The sequence below is a fragment of the Perissodus microlepis genome, chromosome 15 (assembly GCF_051167445.1).
Source record: "Perissodus microlepis isolate ML-2025 ecotype Zambia chromosome 15, ASM5116744v1, whole genome shotgun sequence".
Lineage (NCBI taxonomy): Eukaryota > Metazoa > Chordata > Actinopteri > Cichliformes > Cichlidae > Perissodus > Perissodus microlepis.
The window spans coordinates 6,122,240-6,137,575 of record NC_140475.1 but is presented as its reverse complement, the minus strand read 5'-3'; the positions used below and the strand labels follow the sequence as shown (position 1 = coordinate 6,137,575).

Here is a 15,336-nt window from a genome sequence, read left to right as displayed (position 1 = left end):
TATTTCCTCTGGTCCATCTTCTGATGACGCACTAACAAACTTCGCTTCAGTGAGGTCATTGTTCGTTCCAGAGGAGGTTATTATCTCCACTTTTTAACTTTTGAGCAAAAGAGTGTAGTTTCCATATACTATCTAGACACATTATATTATTATAAAATGATATGCATTAACACATTACTTCCACCAAAAAGTTAAATCCTTTTAAAAATAATAAGTCCTTTAATTTGTCCTCCAAAACCTAAAAATCTCCAGCTTCTCTTGTGGTAACTTTGTACCCAGTCAAACTTTCCTCATCCTCCACAGCTGGGAGGTTTCTGTTGGGAAGGAAAATCCTGCTCAGCTATTTGCAGCAACCTGCTACTTTCTGTAAGCAGCTCAAAATATTCCCTGTCCTACTGACGCTCAGTTCAACTCTTTCTGTGCCTCAGTGATGAATTTGCAACAGTGTCCAGTATTCCTCATCACTCGCTCTGCCATGGAAACTTTTGCTTTCTGCGTCACAGCAATCTGTTACTTCCACATCCGAGTCCAACTCCAACACTGTCTGTTCTGAAATATTCTAGCTACCTCAACCGCTCCCTGATCTAATCCTCTGTTGAATGCTATTTCCTCCTGTTTACATTAAACAACAATATCATATAACCTACCGTACAACGTGGATTTTTAACTATTTTCAAGGTACAGTTGAAGATGTTTTTCATTAAAATTCCCATGAGGTGTACCACAGGATCTATTACTAGTCCTCTTTTCACTTCACTATTTATATTTAAATGCTATTTTTGTGAAATCAGAGACATTCACTTTTATGTAAACAACACTGGGTCTGGCACAACCCCAGCCTTTAATGAAACAGTTACTTGGCTAACCTTCAGGTTCAGAATATAGGCCACCCTTATCTGGGAAAAATGCTGACTCAGTATTGTTACCAAGAAATAAGAACCAGCTCTCAAATGTCACTCAAAGTTTACACTCAACCCTGGGTACATACAGGTAGCAAGACTCAGATCTTGATCAGATAACTTTCCAATACTAGATTCCCTAGAAATGAGATGATGACCACTTTGTACTCTAAATCTAAAGCTTCTACAAAAATAATTGCAAATATTTACCATAGTACCAGAGGAACCAACGTTTAACTGGTTCTTGACTACTTTCTTTTCCATCTTGCTTCCATGAAACACAAAAACATGAATCTGCAAAGCAACTTCTGGGGAAGCTCATGGATTTTAAAACGCTTTGATATGAATTACAGTTTTGATTTTTATGAGGCATTGTGCAAGAGGAATGCCAAGCCCATTTTGCAAAAGTCAACAGTTGGTTGCAGCCTATTACACAAAATGCTCTCACCATGGTAACTAACTATTGACATATGTGGAGGCATGTGGGGCAGTTGGTGATGACTAATTTGAAATTGAGTAATTGGTAGATTTAAATTTCATCTGGCTGTCTGTGATTTTGAGTATGGGCATACAGTAAACACGAATCTATATTAAACTTTCAGGTCATACTATAGTTTAAATGCAAATCATCACAGACTTAAGTATTAATTATCATCATTTTATTGTCTTTCTCTCATACATATCCTTAATAATAATAATAATAATAATAATAACTGCTCTAAATTTTGTGGATTTTTTTTTTCACTGAACTCTTTCAAGACTGCCCTGGGATAGTTACAGGAACTGAATAGGAGGATGTGAAATCTCAGCTTTTTTCCCACCGAGAAATGTTTTTATTTTGTCAAATTTAAAATGTCAATTCAAGTCATTAACAAAGTGCTTAGATTTTCAAAATAAAAGGACACAGTTGACAATGAATCCGTCTCAGCTCCAGTATGACGGGAGGCAAATCACAAAGGGGTCATAAGATCAAGAAGAAGATGAATAAGACAAAACAATCCAAACTGTTCATGGGTTAAGTTCAACCACCCACCCCACCCACCTCCACCTCCCTTTTTCCCCCTGCTCATTTTCGCCTCTTTCTTCTATATGTTACTGAAAAGGAAAATGAATCAAAATAAAGTTTTAAAAATATATTTCAAAAAAATTATTAATTTGCTATCTCACTTCAGCTTTCTACCTCCAACTTGGTACCAGTAGCAACAGAGTGAGGTCTGCAGTACAACAGTCTCAGAAAGTGCATAATCTAGTTTCAAGTATCCTACAATTTTGGTTAAAAATCACTCTTCACACTTCAGATTCTGAATTTTTATTTAGCAAATAGAAGACAGTTCGCACGCACACACACAATTTTCCATCGGGTTCAAATACAGAAGCATGACAACAACAGTGTTAGTGTTTACTAATACAAGTTAACTTAGGATACTTTGCATTAGTATATTTTGGTTTAAGATCGGTCTTCTAATTATTTGTTTTTAAAAACAAGGGATAAGAGAGTTCTCACAGAAAATAGAGACAACTTTCCTTCAGCTCTTATGTAATTTGCTCAATTAGATGCCTTTTCCTGAGAACCACAAGTGAATGCCAAATAACCTACAAATGCTCTCACTGTGTATTACTTGACTTGCCACTATTTACTGTGAATATTTTACTTCAATCCTTTGTGTGACAGGCAGTGAAATGAAAAGGATTTCCCTGACAAGCTAAAAGAAATAAGTCCCCTACTGAATGTACAAACATGATTATTGAAAAAAAAAAAGAAAAAAAAATGGGATGCTGGGTAAGACATTTTTTTCATGGTTGGCTACGTTTTCTGTGTTCACTGCATTCTGCTTTTACTTACATTTTACACAGTGCTGCCATTTTTCCAGAATTGGTCTCATAATAACAAACCCTTCCCCTTATTATTTGGAGTGTAGTCTAACGTCTTAACAGCAAGATTAAAGTTGCACTTGCTTTTATTTTTGTTATACATAAGACTGAATGAAAATCAAATAATTTAAAATATTGGAAACAACAGATAAAAACACTGTTGCCCCTCAGAGGCTTTAAATATTCTGAATGTAGTTTGGCTACATTTTACTGCAACCCACACCTAGCGCTTGTTCATTTCCACTTAATTTACATACTGCACTTCATTGTTTTATTGCTAAGAAACTTATAGTATGTGGATTTTTGCATATGTAACCAGACAAAAAGGCAGCTGCAGTAGTGTCCCCTACCAACATGCTGCTTATTGCACCCAGGAGCGTTGTGTGTACTGTGTACATTCAATTTATTGGAGCCACTCCACATTGCTAGGACAGGACGTACTCAACAACAATGACTGCCACTAAACACGAATACTCGCCTCTTTCATCTGATAAGTCTTCCATTTCAGAGGAAACCATGTCTAAATCAGACACTGATCATGACAATAAAGCTACCAGAGCTAGATTTGCTTCACAGCAAACAAGGTTGTAGTCCTGACATTGAGGACTACAATATCTTAAAAACATAATTGATTTTTTTTTTTAAAAAAGCTTCAAAAAAAGACAGAGGAGAAGACAGATGGTGTTTCAATCCCCCCCCCTTTGACAGTTTTTGAAGAAGAAAAAGATTAAGAATGAAATTTCATTCTTGGTCCATGGTGATAAACACAGGAGGAGGAGGAGGAGGAGGAAGCCCTCAGGCTTTGAGGGAGCCCCAGATGATTAGTCCTACTACAACAGCAACAACAACCAACACTATCAATATAATGCAAATCTTCTTCCGGGAGCTTTGCTAGAAGAAAATAAGCAGAAGGAATTTAATGTTTTTGATTTTTTTCCTTTATGATCTAACTAATAAGTTGATTAAATGATGTAGAGTCATGCACACATTCTGCTTTACAGAAACAGGCTCTAACAACCAGTCTTGCTTTACTAATCCAAGTTAAAATCTCATTTTTCTAGCATTTATTACAGCTCATCTGTCTTTTCATACTCCTGCTCCTCACCACTTCTGTCATATCATATATTAAGATATCTCTGTCACATTACCTGGTGGTCTGCAGCTCGGGCCAGCTGGTGCACCCCTTTCTGGATATTGGTCTCGGTATTCTCCACGTTGGCTTCTATGCTGTCTGCAGGAAACAAAACAAAATACACAATTTACTTGCGGTAAGAGTAGAAACTGCACAATCCTGCTCACTGAGCCGTAAACTGTCAATGTGAAGCTGTTTCACCTGTCAGCATTAACTTACTGAAAGATTCTTACCTATCATGTCTCCTTGCTCGTGGACCATCATACCCAGGTCCTTGAAGATGTCATTTATGTCTACGATGTCAGACTAAAAATCAAGAGAGCCGATCCATATTCAAGAGGCACTTACAGTATGTTTGTGACTTTGTGTTTGTGGAATTTTTTTGCACAGATATTAGATGTTGAAATTTGATCCCTACCTCCAGCTGCCTTAGAGCTGATTCTCTCTCCTGGATCAGTCTCAGATCTTCTTCAGTGACAGCGTCAGCCTGAATCTGTATCTGGGAATCACTGCATACGCATGCAACGAGAGTAGTTAAAACATTATTTACTATAATAATAAAAAGCAGAGAGAATAATACTGTTCAGAAACAGTGGGTTTACCTCGGTATAGGAGGAACATTTCGAAAGCTGTCTTCAGGCTGACCACCCTGCTAGAAGTCAATTGAACACATTTAAGTCTTATTGTTGCAAATCTGCAGAGGTCCTTCTATTCCTGATTATGGGTATAGCAATGATTCAGTAAGTACAGAATGTCCTTTGCTGCAATATATAAGTAAAAAAAAAAAAAGAATTATTCAGTATTTGCAAAACACTTCATTGTTAAAATATATGCATGGCCAAGTTGAATAAATTCACCTTGCAGCTTTATTTACTGTGCAAAAAAAAATTATTAAACATAGCAGCAGTAACACGCTGTTCCTACTTATCAGCAGCATAGCAGATAAAAAAAAAAAACTTTGAGTGAAGCGAGATAAGCAAGAGTGAGATACGGGAACACAGCTGTGAGTGGGTCCAATCATGGGGATCTGTGACTACAACAATCACAATTAAAGATACTTTTTGATTCACAATCATGTGACAGCTTCATGTGAAACTACTTCTGAACTGACGCCTGTGGTTGCAACAATTTTAAGAGAGGAGTGAAACTGAAACCAGCTGTGACTATTTTCAAGCATGCACTGTGGTGGAATACAGTGCAATAACAATTTTATGTGGATTTTTGTAAAAATAAAAATAAAAAAAAAATGTAGAAATTTCTCAACAGAAGCCGACATACTGAAGAGAGAAACCCAACAAGGTTTGTGAACGAGCACTTTGTGACAGTGGGGAGAGAAAGATAAGCCCCTTAACATGCAGCAGAACTACACTCGGCGATGGTGACCATCTGCCTCGGCAGGCTGGGGAGAGGGGAAGCAGAGAGTGAAAACAGTAAGAAACCCGAAAGTGAGAACAAACACTAGTGAAATCTGCTGCTGAAAGGAAAAAGCCAGTGAGCCTTGATGTACAGCACCTACTTGTTTTGCTGGATTGTTAGTGCAAAGCTTAAACAAGCTACTAAAAAGCTTTGCATAAACCATTTTTTATTTTATTTTCTATGGTTTCAAGAATGTCTAATTTTCAAGTCTCTACTCTTCTGTAGGTTTTCAATAGGATACCAAACATATTCTCCTCTGCTATCCATCACAACCACTTATGCTGACAAAAATCGCCTGTATGTGTCGTCCAGTTTATGGCTTAGCAGAAATACACAACACTTCTTAAACAGCACTTCACACGCGTGTCAAAAGACCTGAATTCAGTCTTAATCTACACAATGATGTAATATATGTGTTTACATTTATAGCAGTTGCTTTACCCTACTCTCATACTCCCATATAGGGCTGTGCGATATGACCAAAATCTCATATCCCGATATAATACATCTATCGTCCCGATAACGATATAAATCACGAAAATTTTACATTTTCTGTAAATTCTGTGAATCTCGGGCAGCTCGACTTGCATGAAGTGTTTCCAGCTGGGCGTCGTGTACCTGGAGTCGAGTGTTTTAACCGATGCATGAAACGATACATTTTTAGACACAAGTTGTAACAGCCGCCGTTTTCTTTGTAAGTATTTATTACACGGCGTGCTGCAGGGAAAAGCTTGTTCTAACGTTTGAGTCTAAGGTTTATTTTTTAGCACCTGACGGCTCTTTTTTGCTTCTCACTCTGCATTCTCTTTCACGTGATTCAGTTTATTTTGAAAAGTCTCAACAGGATCTTGAGCTTTATTCTGAAAGGTTTATGTGGAAAATAAACAAGCGGACACGGGATGGTTTTATTGTCGTTGTTGCTAACGACAACGCATAAAAACAGGCTCCTGTCCGTCCATAGTGTGGTTATATTAAACATAAGAGAAAGAGAGAACTTTAAGAAATTAATATAGCCACTACAGTGACCATCAAAACGATGAAAAAATATTGCCGTAAACAGTTTATTTTGCGACACCACGAAACAAACGATAGCGTAAAATGAAACAATAGACGTTTTTATATCGTCATCCGATATATATCGTTATATCGAACAGCCCTACTCCCATACAGTACCTATTTTATAACTGTCTTTTAATGCTCTCCCCACCAACCTGGTGATCTGATGACAGGCAGTTACTTACAGACAGTCTGGAGCTGGCTCTGACTCTGGCCACAAACTCCTTCTCTTTGCTGGCGGCTTCTCGCTGCGACTTTTGAAAGCTGTTCAGAGCAGCGGAGAAGTCGTTCAGCAGGCGCTCTCTCTGTATCTTTCTCTGACGCTAAAATAAACACAAAAATATTGTAAACAGATGAACAAATGGACTTGTCAGAACTAAGGTCTGTAGTTAATCAGTCTGGTATGGTACCACAGATTCTACAGAAAAGATGGATTACAAAGCTCATTGGTCAGTGGACTGCTATTTTGAACATTTAGATGTTGCCATGGTTTCTTTGGAACTACAAGTAACCACTTTGAATGAAAGAGTGAAACGCTATGATGTGATATATAAATAACAATTATAGCTAAGAAGAAGTCAAAAGCATTTTTGTTTCAATCTGTCAACACATTTATTTCTGCAGTGAAGCTGTGAAGTTGGGCATTTAACATGGCAGTCTATGAAGACTGACTCAATTTTGTAACCAGGCCCCAGGGACATGTGAGGAACTACAGCCTTTGTGCCAGTGAGTTTATTTTTCAGACCGAGAGGTTGTTCTTTGTGGTTTGCTTGACTGTGACAAACCTTTTAGATCAGGAAGACTTTAGAAACTCATTACCTGATCAGGTCCGACCGGGAGTGCAGTAAAAGCTTTCATCAGTCGGTCAGTCTCCTTTGCCAAGTGGTTGCCTTGTTGCTGCTTCTGTTGACTAACGACATTAAAAAATTAATTTGTTAAAGTAGAGAATAGTACTCAGACATTACAAAGACAAAGGATGGTAGGCATAATACTGTGCATAGGTTTAAAAGGAATCAGAAGTAATTTAGAGTATATAAAAAAAAATTATCCGGCATTAAACATTGCTGTAATAGTCTAACATTTTCTACGCTTGCACATTTACACTTTCACTAAGATACTTCTGATAACAGCCCAGGTATGTAAATCCAACCAAGCCCCAGTAACTCACATCGTCTGTAGTAGCTGGCTGCTGTCCTGTTCAGTTCCCAGCACAGAGATTGCCCTTTGCAGCTCGGAGTCTGGCAAGAAAGTCACAGAGAAGCATGTTGTTTATTTGTATCGAAGTGTGTCCACGTGCTGGACGCGCTGGCTGACAATAATGCGTTTTTATGTGTGCATTTCTTACTCAGCAGTGTGATCTTCTGGATGTTGGAGCTGATCTGGTTAACCAAAACACTGGGCTCCTCTGGAATCCCAGCCTGGTAGGCCATGATGAAAGCTAGGAGGACACACAAGACCACAGGCTTCACTCGACTCGCTCATGAGTTAACAGTGAGATCTAATTAGCGTCTGGAGTCAGCTCACTGTTCTCGTGACTGTCATGTGTAGAAAAAAAAAAATGAGGCTTTCAGGGTGAAAGCATTTGTGTAGATATAGTATAATCATTGTATCTTGCAAATTTCCAAGAAGAGATGTTGCAGCTGTGCTTCTATTTATGGCATCTTTGACATTAGGTACAGCATTAAATACAAGATAAAACAGTGATTTCTGTGATCTCCTCTCCCCAAAAATAATGCAATGTTTGTGACACCCCCTTACATTTCACCTTCTTTCTACAGGTTTTCATCTTGAAGCAAAGCTCCAGAAATATCTGTTGAGAAGCTCACTACTATCTTTCACTGGGTGCTGGGTGCTCCTTAATACTCATGAACTCAGTCCGAGGTTTTATTCTCACACAACACAGTAAAGCCTGCCACACGGCTGGTGTCCTCATTGCTCACAGTGTTTAATAAATTTGAGTTCAGAGCTCTGAGGAGGCAAGTTTATGTCTCTTACACAGGAATACTCTCTTATTAAAAGTACAGTGACCCCCCCCAAACACTGAGTATAGTGTGTGATTAGTCACAGTAAGCTTAAGCTTCAAGCTAAGAGGAGCAAGGATGGAAGCTGAAATAGTAAAGTGAAGGAGTGGCTTAAATAAATCACTTTATAATATAACTCATGACCTAGAAATGGTTCAGAGGTCCAGCTTCTTTGGAATGTGATACTGTAAACATGAGCAACCTGAAACAATAAAAAATACTGTAACAATAACAAGTTTTATGCTGGTACTTATCCACTAAAAACACTGCGAAACTAATACACTTACATTATTGAGGGATCACACAAATGATCATTACAGCTAAAATGATTTGATATCAATGCTGTGAAATAAAATATTATAAATATGCTAAGGAATTAAAAATATTTTCATCTTTTAACCTTAAAAAAAAAACAGCTATCAAGGCCAAAAGGAAAGTCCTACAATCTGATAAAGGTGCTCATATCATACTGTACAACCTGAAGTGAAGGAGTGTTGGGTCGGGAATATTTAGAACAAGCTCCTCATGCAGACTTCCTGCCTCAAAAAAGACTGAAACCTAGTATGCAAATAGCCACCTGCTAAGAAACTGTCACAGTGACAGGATATTTCTCGTTTGCTTTAATTAAAAATTAAAGTGTGATTAGGGTTAATTAAACCAACGTGCATGTTCTGTTTCTGTCTCCTTGCCAACAAGGAAAAAAATGCGGAAATCACCAGAGTATTTTTTTTTTGCCATCAACATGAACGGATAAACTGCAAATACTTAGTTATGACCTACTTGTGTTTGTTGGGGTTAACGCTGTCCTAATGTTACATGTACACTGCTCTTCATTTTAACATTAGCGGGTTTAAGAGTCATGAAGTTACAAGAGAAGTCAGTATGAAGATGTTTGTCTCTTTTCGTTGCAAAATAAACAAAAACTTAAAAATACGAAACAGCCTCGTAAAAATACGTTGGTCGTCTAAAACGTCAGAAAAATTGTCAAGAATGACTAAAAGTTTACTTGAGTTGTGTAAAAGTTTGAACTTTACCTTTCTCGTGACTTGTTTCTTGCGTCGTTGTGCTTCCTGATTTTTCTTTTGGCCACTCCTCCGTCACATGATGTCTGCTGCACTCACAGCGAGACCGCAGCTGTAAATTAAAGGTGTCAAACGGTAACATAATGGAGCCCAGAAAAGTATAGAAACAAAAAACTGTCCTTTTCTTAAAAACAAAGCAACGACGCAGTACGGGTTAAGTGCTTCATGATCTTTCATTCTTAGGTATTTATCGGCTGTAGGCTACCAGGTGAGATGCTGGTTCGTGGGCAGGTGAGGGGTCCAAATCAGTTCCAAAAATGCTAGTTTACACTGGACAACATCAGTGCTTCTAGTTAGTGTAAGAGCCATAAAAAAGGATTATAATTCTGTTTAGGTCTTGGGTGTCATACATGATGCTCGGGGCCCAGAATCGGCCTAATAAATTGAATTCACATTGAATTGAATACATTCCTTTTAAATCGTGGGCCACATACAGCCAACTTTACAAAAGCCCCTTTCTCTGAACGTAAAGACGTTTAACAGCACAATTAATCCCCTTTTATATAAGAAACAATTAGTGCTATTTCAACCTCACACCTATGCCGTTTTTCTACATGGTAAAGTTGGCTGGTTGGTTTCCACAGTGTGTTTTTTAGCCTGTCTCCCTCCCATCGTGCCCAACTAGTCACTGCAGATGGCCTCCCCTTGTTGAGCCTTGTTCTTCCAGAGGTTTCTTCCTGTTAAATGGAAAGTTTTTTATTCCCACTGTCACAAATTGCTTTCCCATAGAGGGTCATTTGATTGTAGCAGTTTTCTCTCTGTTATTGTAGGTTCTTATGTGTGCACTATGTGTGCAGAAATGTACACAACAATATAAGTATGAATGTGTAAAGTGTGTCCATGTGCTTCAGTGTGTATGTATGTTACTAGTCTAGTTGATTCATGTAGGGTGTTCACTTCTATGTGCATGAGTTTCCAGTCCAGACTCTGAGTACTGAGCTTTCTGAGGCCTGAAGGAAGAAACTGTTGCACTGACTGGAAGTGAGGGACTAGATGTTCTGGTACATCTTGTGAGGCGGCAGGAGAGTAAAAGGTTTGTGTCAGGTGTGTGGGGGATCATACACAATGATGGTGGCTTTGTGAATACAGAGTTTGTGGGAAATGTCCTTGAAGGTGGGGAAAGAAACTGGGGTCCTGCAGCTAACACTGGTCATAACTGATTAACCACAACAATAAAACAACTGACAGGTGAAATTCTTGTGAATGTTACTTTTACAGGTGTCTATCCACCAAATATTTCACTAGCACTCTCCAATGGCAGCATCCTCCTATTGCAGGACAGCGCATCTTGCCACTCCACAAAGCTGCTCTGGACAGTTAAGTTGCATAAATCAAACTCCTCAGATCCCAACCTGAACATCCACGAAGGAGCCAGAATAGATCATCCACGGTGGACACACCAACAAGGGCTCATGTTCATGCATTAATGGGCCAGAACTGAACTGTGTACAAATGATGGATGTAATGTAAACGTGTCTGTCTCTAAAGCGCTTTGGTTCACCTTCTGTGGTTTATATGTGCTAGATTGCCGGTTCGAGCCCCGGCTTGGACAGTCTCGGTCGTTGTGTCCTTGGGCAAGACACTTCACTCGTTGCCTACTGGTGGTGGTCAGAGGGCCCGGTGGCGCCAGTGTCCGGCAGCCTCGCCTTTGTCAGTGCGCCCCAGGGTGGCTGTGGCTACAATGTAGCTTGCCATCACCAGTGTGTGAATGTGTGTGTGAATGGGTGGATGACTGGATGTGTAAAGCACTTTGGGGTCCTTAGGGACTAGTAAAGCGCTATACAAATACAGGCCATTTATACATACATGCCACCATATTGCTGAAAGATATTTCTTTTTAATTTGCTACCCTACTTTACATATAAAATTGGCTTTGCTTTCAGAATAATGCAGAATCTGCATTAAATAGTATTACCTAACAGTTCACTTGCTAACACCACCTCAACTTTTTAAAATTGTAGTTGTAATTTGGTTCTTGGTGTTTACTCCATGCAAAGTGTGGTAAATTTAAGCTACAAGACATGTTCTGTTTACCAGACACATCAGGCACATCAAAGTTCACTCAGATTAACCAAATCAATAACAGTCTTAACTTCTGTATCCAGTACAGACTCACTGGAGTATACTGCACTTTGTTAGGTGCACTGGTTTGACTGATTCTTAAGGTGATTCTCTAATCAGCCAATCTCATGGCTGCAACTACATGCATAGACATGTAGACCATATCTAAATGTCCAGGCACATAGCCAAGGCCAAGATAAATGAAGTTCAAACTGAGGATCAGAATGGGGATGAAAGGTTATAGTGGCTTTAAAGGTGTCGGTTGTTGTGGGCTGGTCTGGCTCTTTTAGGAATTTCCCCACTCAGCCATCTCTAGGGTTTACAAAGAAAGGTCCAAAAAAGAGAAAAAAGACTGCTTCAAGATTATAGTAAGGCAACAGTAACTCAAATAACCACTGAACCTTGAAGCAGATGGGCTCCAGCAGCACGCTGGATGCCACCCCTATCAGCCAAGAACATAAAACTAAGGCTATGGTCAGCACCTTGTTGAATGTGTGACACAAAGAATTAAGGCAGTTCTGATGAGAAAAGGGGGCCCAACCTGGTGCGAGCAAGGTGCAACTAATGAAGTCTTCGGTGAGTGTATGTGAAAGTAAATTTTATGAGTTTTTCCAGATAAAAAGTGTTATCTTTGGCTACTTAAGGGGGTAAAAATCTGTATACTTTTTCCAAGAATTCTTAGAATTTATTTGGGGGTTTGTGTTTCCAGATTCAATTTACTGATGGTATCACTGTATCACTATAAAAGTTGTGGATTTGGGTTCATGTAAACAAATCAGCTCGAACGATGAACAGATGTACTTTGCACTGAACTCAGTATTCTCTGTTTGGACAAAATTCAGCTCTATGTACTTAAATTCTCTTATCTGTTGGTCAGGGTCCAGTGAGCCATATGTCACATGGACTAATGTGATTGGTGCACATCTGCATGCACTGACTCTCAGTCCAGAGTTGCTGCTCTTGACTCTGTCCTTCTCTGCAGACCCAACACCTCAGTCATGCTTCGTTTGCTGGTCCTTGGCCTTGTCCTGGCATGTGCAGTGTCTCTCAGCAGCTCTGCAGTAATTCTAGAAAATGGCGCTCCCGTCCTTTGGGCACAAACGGCCAGCCAAGTGACTGAGTTGCCAATGCACGATGGGATTCTGGTTCCAGACCCCTGGAACTACCTTCACCGCATGAGTTTATACCGGCTGATGATAGCTGCTACAGACCCCTTCATGGGATCCATGGGGACAAATGCTACTGACAGTCCGCTGTGGGGACTGCCACTGCAGCTCGGATGGATGTTAACTTCAGGTGAAGTCAAAGTATCATTTCTTTTTTTTAAGTCAATAATAATCCTTTCATCACAATTTAACAAACTTTGTAGTACAAAACTGAATAAAGAGCCTCCTAATAATGCAACTAACAAAGAAACAAGACCACAGCTAATGATCTGTTGTTTTTACAGGGCGTCTCGCTGATCCAACGGGTGCAACAACTTGTGGCCTGGAAGCAGAGCCTTTGTGCATTTCTACCCAGAGTTGGTGGGCCTGTAAGTACAAGAAACAAATACATAAAAAATAAACACAGGGGGAATACAAATGACCTCTTTATGTTTCTCCAGGTGTGAACTATTTTGCATCTGTACTTCCCTTTCTGTCTGCTGCACAACAGGGCTTCATGGGAGCAGGAGCTCAGGTATTATCTTAAACTGAAAATGAAAACTTTGAAAATAAAACAACAACAACAACAACAACAACAGAAGAAGAAGAAGAGGACACTTTTTCATGCATCACACAAATATTTGCAGTTTAAATAATAATGAATATGACCATTTTGTATTATTTATAATGTATGTTATATAGTACATATTATCATGTATGTTATTACATTACCAGGTCCAGATGCAGGTGCCTGCAGGAGTACAGGACTATTGTACAACTTATACTGACTGTAAAGCTAAATACCCTGATGCCATGTCTAAGTGGGATGCTTTTTTTCAGGTATTGAAACACAGATATACACTGGTACATATACACACAGTTTCTATTCACATCATATTATCCCGCAATTTTAAAGGGGAACTGAACTTGTATTATTTTGCCCTTAGCAGAAAACATTACATTTTAAAAAGTCAGGGCCATGTGCCATTATAGTTCAAAACGGGAAGGTGTTCCCTGAATGCACCAGCTTTATGAAGCAACAAAGCTACATTGCTGAAATAGGTATACTCCTTTAATTGTTCATATTGTTTTAAGGGTCTGAAGACTACTAGTGAATCTCTTCTGCCTGATGATGTGAAGAAAGACACTATCCTTGGTGTCTATTGGGACGCCCAAATGGCTTCAACCTATGCCTCTGCAGGATGTAATCCCAGGTAATTTCTTTTACTTTTACTGTAACCATGTTTCTTATTAATTGTGGACTATATCATTTTAATTTTTTATTCTACTGCTGTAACACAACATCCCTTGTTAGATCAATAAAGTATCTATTTTTATCTATCATAAAATCTATCATTTTAATGCATTTCATTAGGAAACATTTACACATACCCTCCTCCCCCAGTCACCCATCCTGTTTTTACATATTACAAATCATGTACACACGCATTCATACATGAGTCTTGTTAGTTTTAGCAGTGTCAGTACTCTTTCCTGCACAAATTTTAACATCAATGCCTTTATTGCCAATACTAATGATGCTGGAAAAAGTATTAAAGCAAAAGTGATCACTATCCTTATTATTTATAAATGTTTATAAACAAAAATTTTTTTGTCCACTGAACTATTTTTGGTAGTTCAGTGCACACCAAAACTACCAAGAACAAGTGGTCAAAAAAGCCAAACATTTATCTCAAATTTCAGCTCTCTTAATCTCAGCTTCTGTGTTCTCCTACAGGCAGAGCCACTATTCCTCTGTAGAAGTGTCATTTGCTCACAGCTGGCTGAACTCAGTAGAATATGTAGCAGCAGCTCGATTCCAGACCAACATGGAAAAAGCAGTGCTTTTCCTATCCCCTCTGCCAAGTCGGATTTTACAGGTACATATCTTCAACCTTTTCCATCTGTTTATTTTACACATCACTTCTTTTTTTCTGAAACACACAAAGTGAGAGAAGGCTTTTGTCCACTCTCCATTCTGTCTTATCATTTTAGGAGGGCGACAGCGCCCCTAACATTGTTGGTATGACTGCAGAGGAGAACCACACACTGTATATCTTCAGCTGGATGAAGACTATTGACAGTCTGCTTGGTAGGACACACACACGCACGCACACAAGCAAACACAAAATATTATTGCTAAGCTTTTATTTTAAGTTATGCTCATGATGATGATCTACCAGGTGGGACATTGGTGCGTCTGTGGAAAGGTGCCATGTGTTCAGTAAACACAAGGCAAAAAGGTGCACAGGTGCTGGAGCAGCTCCTCCTGAATCCCAGCTTTGCTACAAGCACTTTCCTGTCCATCATCTCTGAGATGACTACAAGCTGCTGAGTCAAACACACAAGATAAATACGTAACGGTATTCATTTTTTCTCCTGAAAAATGACATTTTTGTCCATTAAACAAAGTTGTTTTGTCACTGGTTTTTAAGGTCAACTTGTTGCACTTATCTGTGGTGTATACCTGGCAGTACATTAAAGTAATTTCTTGGCTCCAGTTCAACTAGTGTTCTAAAATGTGTCTCACAGATTTTTAGTTTTTTTTAGTTTTTTTCCACAAATAATCATTTTCCAGCAATATGTTTCCACTGTAGTACAGCTACTTCTACTACTTAATTAAGGATATGATTAAAAAAAAAAAGAAAAAAA

General features: G+C 38.9%; 2 protein-coding genes across 3 annotated transcripts; one reads left to right on the top strand and one right to left on the bottom strand.

The window, feature by feature from the left end:
- Positions 1–2,192: 2,192 nt before the first annotated feature.
- On the bottom strand, positions 2,193–9,516 carry stx7l (syntaxin 7-like). 2 transcript variants are annotated; one of them, XM_084953992.1, is made up of 10 exons: positions 9,431–9,516; positions 7,721–7,813; positions 7,544–7,613; positions 7,195–7,285; positions 6,561–6,698; positions 4,506–4,555; positions 4,322–4,412; positions 4,137–4,209; positions 3,920–4,002; positions 2,193–3,662 (listed from the first exon to the last, which is right to left on the bottom strand). In XM_084953992.1, exons 2-10 carry the CDS (start codon positions 7,803–7,805, stop codon positions 3,567–3,569), a joined length of 777 nt encoding a protein of 258 aa, XP_084810118.1. In that variant the 5' UTR covers positions 7,806–7,813; positions 9,431–9,516; the 3' UTR covers positions 2,193–3,566. The 2 variants fall into 2 exon arrangements, with proteins under 2 accessions (XP_084810118.1, XP_084810119.1); XM_084953993.1 differs by having other exon boundaries at positions 4,506–4,552.
- A 2,967-nt stretch (positions 9,517–12,483) lies between these two features.
- Positions 12,484–15,190, top strand: leg1.1 (liver-enriched gene 1, tandem duplicate 1). The gene is made up of 8 exons (XM_084952413.1): positions 12,484–12,835; positions 12,990–13,073; positions 13,146–13,219; positions 13,420–13,524; positions 13,780–13,898; positions 14,423–14,564; positions 14,680–14,776; positions 14,868–15,190. The coding sequence occupies exons 1-8, from the start codon at positions 12,538–12,540 to the stop codon at positions 15,017–15,019; spliced, it is 1,071 nt and encodes a 356-aa protein (XP_084808539.1). The 5' UTR covers positions 12,484–12,537; the 3' UTR covers positions 15,020–15,190.
- The last annotated feature ends 146 nt before the right edge of the window (positions 15,191–15,336 follow it).